At 44.9% G+C, this 12,340-nt stretch overlaps 1 protein-coding gene across 1 annotated transcript; it reads left to right on the forward strand.

Annotated features, from left to right (window-relative positions):
• The first annotated feature begins 1,575 nt into the window (after positions 1-1,575).
• On the forward strand, positions 1,576-12,021 carry GZF1 (GDNF inducible zinc finger protein 1). Its single transcript, XM_056121852.1, has 6 exons — positions 1,576-1,591; positions 3,206-4,586; positions 6,345-6,439; positions 8,381-8,548; positions 9,206-9,363; positions 9,716-12,021. The coding sequence occupies exons 2-6, from the start codon at positions 3,214-3,216 to the stop codon at positions 10,055-10,057; spliced, it is 2,136 nt and encodes a 711-aa protein (XP_055977827.1). The 5' UTR covers positions 1,576-1,591; positions 3,206-3,213; the 3' UTR covers positions 10,058-12,021.
• The last annotated feature ends 319 nt before the right edge of the window (positions 12,022-12,340 follow it).

A 12,340-nucleotide genomic window follows, 5' to 3' on the forward strand; every position in this document is an offset into this window, starting at 1 on the left:
ATGAAGGGGAAGGCAAAAGTTAACATTTTTAAATATTTTAAACATTTTAACAGCTCAAAGTTAACATTTTTAAATATGGAATGTATATGAACATTATACAATATATAAATATATATATATATACAATAGACAATAGTCATGCTATAATGGAACTACCAAGACATTTAAAATAGGAATTGGCTCACACAAGATAGGAGGCTGAGAAGTGTCACAATCTTACATCTACAAACTGAAGAACCAAAAAAAAAAAAAAAACAAACATTTTATATTCCGGTAAAGTCCAAAGGCCTGGAAATTCCTGGTAATCTGCTAATGTAATTCCCAGGTGCATCACTTTCCCTGATCGAGGGCAGGTGAACATGGACATCCCAGCTCAACAGGAGAGTGCGCTCACCCTTCTGTTTGTAAGCAAAGATTTCTAGAAACAAGTGAAAAAACCAGATTGGGCTTTGTAAAAATTAAAAATTCTTTTTTCAAAAGACACCATCTTAAAACTGAAGTCTACATATAGAACGGGAAAAATCTCTGCCAACGCTGTTCAGTACTCAATATTAAAAAAAACCATGGACAAAAGATGTGAGTGATGCTCCCAGGAGAAATACAAAAACAAAATTCTGAAAGTAAACAGTTCTAGCTCTTTTTTGGGACCACAATGTAAACTGTGTCTCTCCCAGTTCCTTAGAATCATGGGATGAAAATACGTGTGCTTGTCATTTGTTGACTCTTTACAGATTGAAGCCGAAGTCGAACCTGAGAACAGAGAGTCTGACTTAAATTGAGCCTTGGGAACAATTTTTAGGTTGTTGCGGGGGCCGCCCCGAGTCCGGAGGTGCGCTCGCGGCGGCGGGGCCCAGGCCCGGGCTCCCCCTTGGGCCGCGCCACTCGCGCGTCTGCCGCCCGACGTGCCGGAAGACGGAACCGAGGGTGTCGCGCCCGCGGGCAGACCCTGCGGCCAGCTGAGCCCGGCTCGGGCGTCGGGCGGGGACGCTACAGCGCCCGCCCCGCAGGACGGCCCTCCAGGCGCGGAGCCCCCTCCCGGGCCGCGCCCGCTCCTCTGCAGCCGTGCGCGGCGGCGCTCAGCACCTATCCCGGCTTAGACCCGGGGGCGCTCCTGGCATGCTCGCGGGACCAGACGCCGCCGCCGGTACCCGAGCCGGGGCGTGCCGAGGACGAAGTCGAGCCAGTAACCGCCCCGTCCCCGGGCCGGTTCCGAGGCGCGGGGCGCTAGCGCCGCCCCGGAAAACTGCGAAAGCCCGGAAGTTGGCCGCGCGGCCCGCCAATCACGTAACCGAGGCTGGCTCGGGCCCGCCCTCGCCGCTGCGCAGGCGCACACGCTGGTTCGCGACGGGCTCCGCGCTCGGCTGTGGCAGCCTCCAGCGCCGCTTGGCATACGGCGGATGAGGAAACGGCCCGGACGCGCTCCGCAGCCCGACGTGGGCGCGCGGCCTCGGGGGCGGGGCCAGACGGGGCGGGGCGGAGCCCGCGGAGGCCAATCAGCGGCGCCCGCGCCACCGCGGATCCCGCCCCGCCGCCCCGACGAGCCCTCGGGTGGCTCCGCTGACGAGCGCCGGCGCGGCGGCCCCGCCGGAAGGTGAGTCCGTGGCTCCCCGCACCCGGCAGCCCTGGCCGCCGCCTCAGGTCGAAGGAGCGGCCTGCCGGGGGGCGCCGTGAGGCCGAGGAGGGCCCGAGAGCGGCGGCGGGCGGCGCGGGGCCCGGCCGGGGGCGGCGGGGCGGGCGGCTGTCACCAGGCCCGAGCGCCCGGCGCGGAGACAGCTGCGCTGTCCGCGGGGCCCGGCGCTGCCCTCGGGCCCGGTGGCGTGGGGGGCGCGAGCGGGGGAGGCGGGGGCAGGAGCCGTCTGCAGCCCCGTCGCCCGCGGCCGCCGCCGCCGCGCGGGCCTCGGCATCTCCCGTTGGCCCTGAGGCGCCGGGCGCTGGGGCGGGGGGGCTCGGACCCGGGGCGGTCCTCCCGCGGGGCGCGGTGCTCGAGAGGGCCCCGGGAGCAGCGGCGGCCGCGTGGCGGGCGGAGGAGGAGGCGCGCACAGACGGGCCCCGGCCCTCGGGGGCCGTCGGGGGAGCGAGTCACAAACCGCAGTGGACTCTGAGAGGGAGGCGGGGTCGGGGGCACCGAGCGGGAATAAGTCCGGGGAGGGGGGTGGGGGCGCGCTTCTCAGCCAGCCCGGGACCCTGGGGGAACAGGGAGGGGGCAACAATGACCAGCCAACCTGACAAGCTTTCACTCTTGAAAGCCTGTAAACCTTCTACAGAAATGCAAATACAATTCAGAAAAGTTTCTGATTCGTTCTAGGTAACACGACTGATAAAAGTAAAAACAAAAAAAAGTGATTGCCATGACGTTTTTTCTCATGCAAAGTGAACATTCTTGGGAAAAGTACGATTTTTTTCAAGACAGATAAGATTCTCTAAGGTTTGCTCCCAAACAGTGATGATTGTGTCACAGTATTTTTTAATTGGATTCTTAATCAGCTACAGAGCCTGGCAAGCTCCCGGTGGTGTATTCAATATGCCAAAAACAGTAACAACAAGTCTCACAATGCAGGGAGCTGAAGCGGGAGCAGGGCAGGGGTAACCTCCTGGGTCCCCTGGAGCAGAGCAAATTGCAAATCGATGAACAACGGTGCTTCTTAATCAGTCGACTGGATATTGTTACCCTATATTATAATTTTGGGGGCTGGAGCGATAGCACAGCGGGTAGGGCGTTTGCCTTGCACGCAGCCAACATGGCCGACCCGAGTTCGAATCCTCTGCCCCTCTCGGAGAGCCCAGCAAGCTACCGAGAGTATTCGATATGCCAGACACAGTAACAACAAAGTCTCCAATGGAGACGTTACTGGGCCCGCTCGAGCAAATCGATGATCAACGGGAGGGCCTTTACTTTACTTAGGGCCTTTACTGTATAAGCAGTTTGTAAAATTACCTTGATAAGCAAAACCTACTTCAGTGTATTTCATTAATCACAATTTTGATTGTTTAGCGTCAAGGGAAATCTTGCTTAATATTCTAGTTTCTTGTGCAAACATTACCTTCTGAAGGTACATTAAGACTTAAAAAAGATAATATGGAGCAAAGTTTAAAATTTTACATGAGAACAATTAGACTTAGGCTATGGGTTTATATTTAAGTTGCTCATACCTGAATTATTCTTGGGTTTTTTTTTTTTTCCAATCTTGTTTGGTTTTGTTTTAAGGAAGAAACATGGAAAGTGGTGCAGTTCTCCTGGAATCCAAATCCTCACCATATAACCTTCTGCATGAAATGCATCAGCTACGCCTTCTTGGCCACTTGTGTGATGTGACAGTCAGTGTGGAGTACCAGGGTGTCCGTGAAGAATTCATGGCCCATAAGGTGGTGCTGGCAGCTACCAGCAAATTTTTTAAAGAAATGTTCCTTAATGAGAAGAGTATGGATGGCAGTAGGACTAATGTCTACTTAAATGAAGTGCAGGTTGTTGATTTTGCTTCATTTCTTGAGTTTGTTTACACTGCAAAAGTACAGGTGGAAGAAGACCGGGTGCAGCGAATGCTGGAAATGGCTGAAAAACTGAAATGTTTGGACTTATCGGAAACTTGTTTTCAGTTAAAGAAACAGATGTTGGAATCAGTACTTTTGGAGTTGCAGAATTTCTCGGACACCCAGGAGGCAGAAGGGAGTGGTGGCACTGAAGTCACTACTGCTCCTGACCAGCCTCAGGCTCTGATCAGTGCAGCTGAGAGCACTCCTCTCACCAATGGCCTGATGGATTCCGCAGAGCCTCCAGAGGAGAGAATCAGCAATGGATTGTTGCCAGACATGCCCTTGAGAAAGTTCAAGGAGAAATCAGACAAGAAAAAAGATGTCATTAAGCCTCCTTACCCAAAAATCAGGAGAGCTAGTGGGAGACTGGCCGGAAGAAAGGTATTTGTGGAAATTCCTAAAAAGAAATACACAAGACGACTCCGAGAGCAGCAGAAAAGTGGAGAGGATGACATAGGGGATTATACAGACCCTCAAGATCCCAACCCAGATATTGTAGTAATAAAAGAAATGGAGCCAGGTACTAAAAATGAGGACTGCAGTAGTGGAGTGCAAGTGGAGGAAGTGCTACAGAAGGTGGGTCAGGGGGTAGAGGAAGAAGAGGAGGAGGACGAGGAAACAGAGAAGAGGAAGAGCAACTTCAAATGCACTATGTGCAACAAAGCGTTTTTGTATGAGAAGAGCTTTCTGAAACACATCCGGCAGCACCATGGAGTGGCCACTGAAGTCGTTCACCGCTGCGATACCTGCAGCCAGACCTTTGCCAACCGCTGCAACCTGAAGAGCCACCAGCGCCATGTGCATAGCAGCGAGCGCCACTTCCCATGTGATCTCTGTGGGAAGAAGTTCAAAAGGAAGAAGGATGTCAAGCGGCATGTGGTGCAGGTCCATGAGGGTGGAGGCGAGCGGCACCAGTGCCAGCAGTGTGGCAAGGGCTTGAGCTCCAAGACAGCTCTACGACTTCATGAGCGGACACACACGGGTCACAAGCCCTATGGCTGCACTGAATGTGAAGCCAAGTTTTCACAGCCTTCAGCGCTCAAGACCCACATGAGGTACATGCAGTGGTGGCCACCAAGCAGTGCAGTGTGGTGAGACTCAGATCAGAAGCTCTGATGAGAGTTTTTTTCCCCAGATCGTATAACTTGTTTAGTTCCTAGAGAAATTTGGAGGTTGTTAGAGTATTTGGGCCAATATCCAGACTTTTCAGTGAAAGTGTCTCTCCAAAAGTTGGGTAGAGTGTTTGAAAATATTTTTGAAGTCTTGCTAGGTCAAGACAACGTGAAAGATTGTTTACCTTTCTAGTACCTGCAGTCTTCTTCCAGGCCTCAGGCCTTCTCAGACCTTCCCACCTCAGCTGTGGCAGGAGGCTGTTTGGATGGCCAGACATCACGAGTTTTGGATGTGCTGCAAGAAAAGGTTCTTACCCTCCAGAATAACCTCTGGTGCTTACAGTCCCTACTATATCCTATGAGAATGTAGTAATTTTACTTCTCTTTCCCTGACTCATTTAAAATTTGCATCTAAGACCCATTGGGTGACATTTTTCCATCAAAGACTACTGTAAGGGCTGGAGAGGTAGTGCAGGGGTTAAGATAGTATAGGTGGGGCATTTGCCTTGCATGCAGTCGGTCCTGTTTGAACCCTGGTTCAATCCCCAACACCACATAAAGCCCCCCTCCCCAGTCCAGGAGGAGTGATCCCTGAGCACAGAACCAGGAGTAAGCCCTTAGCACTGCTGGGTGTGGCCTAAAAACCAACAACAACAAAAAAAGATGGCACAGCCAACTCTTAACTTGATTATCCCTTGTACCACACTGTGCATTTAGGACTTTAGGACACTTCTCTGATCTTACCAGATGTTCAGGCTTGGAAGTGTGCCCTGTGATTAGTATGCACTGTACAATTAGTATGCACATTTTTTTTTCTTTTCTCAACTATTTGTGGGTGGGATGATGTTCTGTTTAAAAATAAGCATCCTTCAAGGGCCAGAGCAGTGTTACAGTGGGTAAGGCACTTGTCTTGCACACGACCAACCCAGGTTCGATCCCTGGAAGCCCATATGGTCCCTCGAGCCCCACTAGGAGTAATTACTGAGTTCAGAACCAGGAGTTAGCCCTTAAGCTCAGCTGGATGTTGCTCAAAAACCAAAAATAGAAGCAGTTTTCTTCAGCTGCTCAAACCTGGACCAATCTCTGGGGTAGTATTGTGGTATTCATTCTTTTTTTTTAAAAAATAAAAAACCTTTTATATTAAACTAAGTTAAAAAACTGTAGGAGATTCTTAGGAAAAACGGTGTCTAAGTGCCACTTAAATTTCACACTAGTTGTGAAATTTATAGTTCACTGGTTGTGAAATTCAAATATTATTGTATACTTCATAGAAATTAAGTTTCTTCAACATATCAAGAGTGGATAGGTTATATTGTGTTAAGAAATTTTAGTGCAATTTTGAATGTGGTGTTATGTCAGTGAAGTTCATAAAGTTTGATTATTTGGAGTAAGAAAATTTTACAAATAATGTATAACTGTTTAGTGTCTGAAAAACAAGCAAAGATTGTGGTATCTACTCGCAAAGACTACAGCATCTATCATAAGGCAGATGTGGATAAACTTCCGGACTCTTTTGGAACACTGGTAGACTGTTGGCACCACGTAGAAGTGGGCCTGGGGGTGGAGGTGACAGGCCTCTTTACCTTTCACTAAACTTATTCTCATTAGATCTCACTATCTTTGCAGGCTGGAGTGGAAATTGTATTGCAAAGTGAGGTTTTAAATACATCCTAAGTTATCATCTGAATGTTGTACTTTCAGAATTCATACAGGGGAAAAACCTTTTGTCTGTGATGAATGTGGTGCAAGATTCACTCAGAACCACATGCTGATATATCATAAAAGGTGCCACACAGGTAAATACTTATACTGTTGTGATTGAATGAATGTCTTTCCTGCTGATAGCAAGAAACTTATTTAAAAGTCGGCATTAACATTTAGAAGTTGATAGTGCCTAGTGCTGGTATGTTCGTGGTGATGGCCTATTGCACATATGGCAGTAAGAACTGGTATTTGAGTCTTATGTTTTAGGGGGTATAAGTAGTTTCTACTGTTTTGGCCGCATATTCTGTCTTGAGTATGTTAACTGAAGAAATTGTTCAGAATGTGAGAAAAAGTATATGCTATTTTTTATCCCTCTCGCTGCTCTTTTTTAAAGATGAAGCAGTAGAAACAATTAGGATGTGGTACAGTAAAATGGTAAATCCACACCCTCGGGGGTCAAGACCTAACTTAGTCATTCTGAGTAGACTCCTGAACAGTATGAAAACTACATGGATGTCAGCTTGAAAGATGCGCAATTAAGCTTTCAGTAAATCTCAGCTATACTGAAAGCCTGCACATAAAAGATGAGAAGAAAGTTGTTTATAAGGACTAATGTGGTAAGATTTTTTGTTGGTTTGATTTTTGAGCCACACCAGGCTGTGCTAAGGGCTTACTCCTTGGCTTTCCTTTCAGGGTTCACTCCTGATGGTGCTTGGGAGACTGTATGTGGTGTGGGGGATTGGTCTTATGTCCACTATGTGTAAGGCAAACACCCTACCCATTGTACTATTTCTCTGGCTCTATAATTTTTACTTACCAGCATTTTTTATATTTCATTATCTGAGGGAGAATATTTTTGGGGGGAGGTGGGGGGAATCATATCCAGTGAAGCTCAGGAATTACTCCTGGCTCTGCACCAGGAATTACTCCTGGTGGTGCTGGGGGAACCATATGGAATGCTGAGGATGGAACCTTGGTCGACCATGTGCAAGGCAATAGCTCTGCCTGCTGTACTATTGCTCCACCCCAAGAAAGAAAATTTTAAGTTCTCTTTATTCTGATTCAACATAGCAATCCTAGGTTCAGAACCCTACTGTATATAATACAGAAGTATACAGAATGTATTGTATACTGTAGTTTTAGCCAAGTTTTTGCTTGCATTTTAAAAGTTATTTCTAAGCAGTCACACAAACCTGTAGTTAAAGTGCAAGCAATAGAGAGATGAAGAATTTAGTGATGTTAGTTATTAGACTGTAAAGTGAGTAGAATTGTGGCTGGAGAAATGACATAGAGGGTAAGTCACTTGCTTTGTTTGTGGCCAACATTGGGTCTGTCCCTGGCATCACATATTAACAGGAGTGATCCCTGATCACAGAAGAAGCCCTGAGCACAGCTGGCTGTGACCCAGAAACCTAAAATGAGCAGAATTGGTGTTGAATGGGAGTTCGGGATGAGAATGAGTTCAGTTACACTGAAAGATTAGTTTAGTGGTGAGAGAAATTCCAGTCTTATTAAAGCTAGTACATTTATTTTGATGTTAGTGAAATAAGAGGCACAATTAATAATCAGAGGAATCTGATTTTGGGATTAAAGGACTCAAATTACATATGTATTGTAACCCATCCCACATTAATTCGGATTGCTATTCATAAATTATACCCATACTCCCTCTTAAGACTTCCATTCTGATCAGTTTTCATAGAAATGTTTCATTGACAAATTCTAAATTTTCTAAACTGTAAAAATACTTCTTTTTGAATGACAAAAGTTTCAAAATCTGAGTTGACTGAATGAATCTCCTTGTAATACTGATCTTTTGAAATTCCTTGAAATATCAAAGAGTATTTTATACCAACTTTGAGCATGGAGTAAGCATGGAATGATGGTTCTTTTATTCATAGTTTTACTGGAAATGTAGTTCTTTGCCTATGAAAGTATTTTTTAGTGTATGTGTTTTAAAAATGTGAACTGAATTTGTGTGATTCTAATGCCTGCGTCATTTCTGTCTTTTTATTTCATGTTTTTTCATGTAGGTGAAAGACCTTTTATGTGCGAAACATGTGGCAAGAGTTTTGCTTCTAAGGAATATTTAAAACATCATAACAGAATTCATACTGGATCGAAACCCTTTAAATGTGAAGTTTGTTTCAGGACTTTTGCCCAACGAAATTCACTTTACCAGCATATTAAAGTTCACACAGGTGTGGTTGGAATGTCACTAGAAAGGGGGAAATTTCACTGTGGCAAGAGAAATATGCTAAAGTTTTAAATTTACTAAAAAATTACTTGAATTTAGCTTTTTCTTTGTATATCAGACCTACATTTAAAATGGAAGTTTCTGGTTATGAGAAACTGGCATGGTTTGAATGTTTGAATATGGATATGTGAACAGTTTAACATTTTCACATAAGACATAACTTACACATTTTTATGCATACACATTCAGTTATTGTGGGACTTGGAGTTTTCTGTTCCATCACCAGAAAACAGGTAAGATACCTCTTTGTGTAGCAGCTGCAGGCATGGGTTTGTAGGGATAATGGGATTTTTGCCATTAGTTGATCTTTTTTTTTTTTTCCTTGCTTTTTGGGTCATACCCAGCAATGCAGAGGGGTTACTTCTGGTTCATGCACTCAGGTATTACTCCTGGCAGTGCTCGGGGGACCATATGATATGCTGGGAATCCAACCCAGATTGGCCCCATGCAAGGCAAGCGCCCTACCCGCTGTGCTATCACTCCATCAGTTGATCTTTATGGTGAAGTGCTGATGTTTTCTGGTGGTTTACAAATAGCATTATTCCAGAGTGTTCAAAATTAAAAGCCATAGGCAACCAGTTTTCTTCTTTTCATTTCTCAGGGGAGCGTCCCTATTGCTGTGACCAGTGTGGTAAGCAGTTTACCCAGCTGAATGCACTGCAGCGCCACCATCGGATCCACACTGGGGAGAAGCCATTCATGTGTAATGCATGTGGGCGGACTTTTACTGACAAGTCCACTCTTCGGAGACACACCTCAGTAAGTAACAGTGTAGGGGTTGCTTAAGAATGGTAGACTGTTGGTCCCTTGGCATGCACAGCCCTTGAATCTTATCATTTCATAAGGTGGGTCTTCTACCCATACTCATATACTCAGTGTGAAAAACCAGTGACCCAGGAAGGCCAGTCCTCAGTACTCTCTAATACTGTCCATGGCCTTAGAATAGTATTTGATGACTAGTGAAAGTGTGTTTTCCCTCCAGTAGAAACTAAATTTAACTTGAATTGATGCTATGGTTTTAAAAGATATACTTGTTACTAAACTTGAACTGGGGGATTTCTAGTTTCATATTCAGAGAGACAGTGACCTATGTTTTATGTCTCATTTGTAGATACATGATAAGAATACTCCATGGAAATCTTTCCTTGTTATTGTGGATGGCTCACCCAAGAATGATGAAGGGCAGAAGACTGAACAGCCTGATGAAGAATATGTCTCATCCAAACTTTCAGATAAATTGCTGTCTTTTGCAGAAAATGGCCATTTTCACAACTTGGCCCCAGTTCAGGACACTGTACCCACCATAGATGAAAACAGATCTGAAGATGCTGCCTGCAAATCAGACAATCCCCAGGACACTCTGCTGACCACTAGCATCAGTGAGCTTACTGAGCTGACTCCTCAGGCAGAGGCGGTGCCCACACAACTTCATTCTTTGGACAACATGGAATAAGCTCGAAATTACCTGCCAAGCAGGTCAATTTTACTTCTTTGTCTAGGATAGCAAGAAAATGTCAGGGAGTTACTAAGAAAAAAACTGTCTGGGGGGGCAAAGAAGTGTTTAAGAATAGTGTCTGTATATTTTCCTGGATTCGTGCTAACTTGCACGCACATCTTTATCAAAGCATTTTTAAAGCTTTCCCTTAAAAATCTTGGGCTGGGCCTGGGAAATATCTCAAGCAGCAGAGTATCGGTGAGGCTCACGTGTGCTCACTGACAGTGGTGTCTTGAGCACTGCTAAGGGTGGGCCCCATCAGGTTAGCACTGCTAAACCGAGAGTTACCAGAAATGGCTTCTGCCTTGTCCCCATCAGCACTGGGGTGGGGGTGGGGTGACACTTATTTTAAAAAAAAAAAAAAACCTGCTTTGCATGATTCAGCTATACTGTATTAACAGAAAAAGCAGTAACATCACTTGTTCCTGGTGTAGGTTTTGTGCATTAATCACACTAATGCTTATTTTGATGTTGATCTTGAAGTCTGGACAACTGTTCATCCTAACTATAGAGAATAGAACAGTGATCCTGGCTCATGAGACTGCTGGTCTTCCTGACCTCTCACCCTGCCTTAGACTTCCATGTGGGTTTATTTCTGATACTTGTATTTTTCTACAAGCTAGAATTAAATTGGAGCCACTGTCTCCTTGTCAAAATGAAGCAAATTGAATTTGCTTCAGGGACCCTTAAACAAATTATTGCCTTCATTCTCCCATCCCTCTTTCCCTAGTTTGTGGGCACTATAAAGAGTAATAAATTGAACCCTTGTAAACAGCTTATTCTAATCTCTACTCATACAGCTAGGACTTTTGCCGTAACTTCTGAAATTAAATGTGACTTTCTACATTTCTGAAAATCGGATTAGCTAAAAGCTGTCCTACCAAAGACTATTGCAGCAATCTGTGGTATTTATTTTGCAAAGAGGTGTGAAATACAAATCAAAAGCCTTTAGCACACTTTCATTAAAACAGTTTTGTGTGAACAGAATTCCCATTTTGTTCACAAGGTGGCACTGAGATGACTGGCAAATCTTAGAACATGGAACACTTATTTTGCTAACTTTATGACTTAATTTCTGTAATTTACAGAAACCCAGACCTCATTTCCACATCAGGAGCTTGAAACAGGCAAGTTTTTGCCACATACTTGTTTCCTTGGGAGCATGTGAGAGTAAAACAGAAAGGATTGTACTTTAAGAGTGACTGTGAAGAACTAATACTTTTTGTCTTAAATGCTCCTTTGGCTACTTCACGCTGGACTTAATTACTGATTATTGTTCAAAGGAATAAGTAATGACAAAGTAATTCTGCTGTATTTATTACACCTGATCCTTGATTCCAGAGGCTTGGGTATTGCTGTATGCTTAATGAAGTGCTTTTGACTGACATGTAGCCCTAAACATTAAGAATATTGAGTTGTTTTGTTCAATAGTTGCTTTCTCCCCATATCTTAATTTATTAAATGTGATGTGAAAGTACATTTTTGTAGGAGAAAGTAACTTTTTCTGTAAGTATTAGGGGACAGCATTGCTGCACTATGCCAGAAGTATTGAGGGAAGAGGTTCTTCCTAAGTGCTTGCTTTGTTTTGCGTACATGTTAATTTGTAACATGTTACAGTAACTACTGAAGCCACTATTGAAAGGTGTTTTAGGTGCTGATAACATGTTTCACACCTGCTCTTGAAGATAACAGTACTGAGTTATTTCAGTTATTAGATTAAGACAGCTTAGCCTAGATGTGTTTACAGGACAAAAAATAGTTATTGTCACACCATCTTTTTATTCTTGCTAAAAAAAAATGGACCTGCCTAGCTGATGGACTGTTTGTGTCATAGAATAAAGTCAGCTTCATGAGAGAAGTAATTTAAATAATAGATTATTTTGTTACCTACTGGAGGCTTTGTCTTTAGAAATTCTACCAAAAAATGCTAATGTATTAATAAATGTTTACTTTGTAAAAATAGTTTTCTAAGTATTTCCATTTTTAGAATTTAGCTTGGAGTAAAGGAGTAAGGGCTGGAGCGATAGCACAGCGGGTAGGGCGTTCGCCTTACAAGCAGCCAACATGGCCGACCCGAGTTCGATTCCTCCGCCCCTCTCGGAGAGCCCGGCAAGCTACCGAGAGTATTCGATTTGCCAGACACAGTAACAACAAAGTCTCCAATGGAGACGTTACTGGGCCCGCTCGAGCAAATCGACGATCAACGGGAGGGCTCGCTCGAGCAAGACTTCTAATGGAAAC

This window comes from Sorex fumeus, unplaced genomic scaffold (genome assembly GCF_029834395.1).
Source record: "Sorex fumeus unplaced genomic scaffold, SorFum_2.1 ptg000044l, whole genome shotgun sequence".
NCBI classification, from domain to species: domain Eukaryota; kingdom Metazoa; phylum Chordata; class Mammalia; order Eulipotyphla; family Soricidae; genus Sorex; species Sorex fumeus.

Bases quoted from the DNA above. Each gene is read 5' to 3' on its own strand.
- GZF1 (XM_056121852.1), top strand. From the start codon at position 3,214: ATGGAAAGTGGTGCAGTTCTCCTGGAATCCAAATCCTCACCATATAAC. The intron at 4,587-6,344 runs GTACATGCAGTG...TTGTACTTTCAG, and splicing joins GCGCTCAAGACCCACATGAG to AATTCATACAGGGGAAAAAC. The intron at 6,440-8,380 runs GTAAATACTTAT...TTTTTCATGTAG, and splicing joins TCATAAAAGGTGCCACACAG to GTGAAAGACCTTTTATGTGC.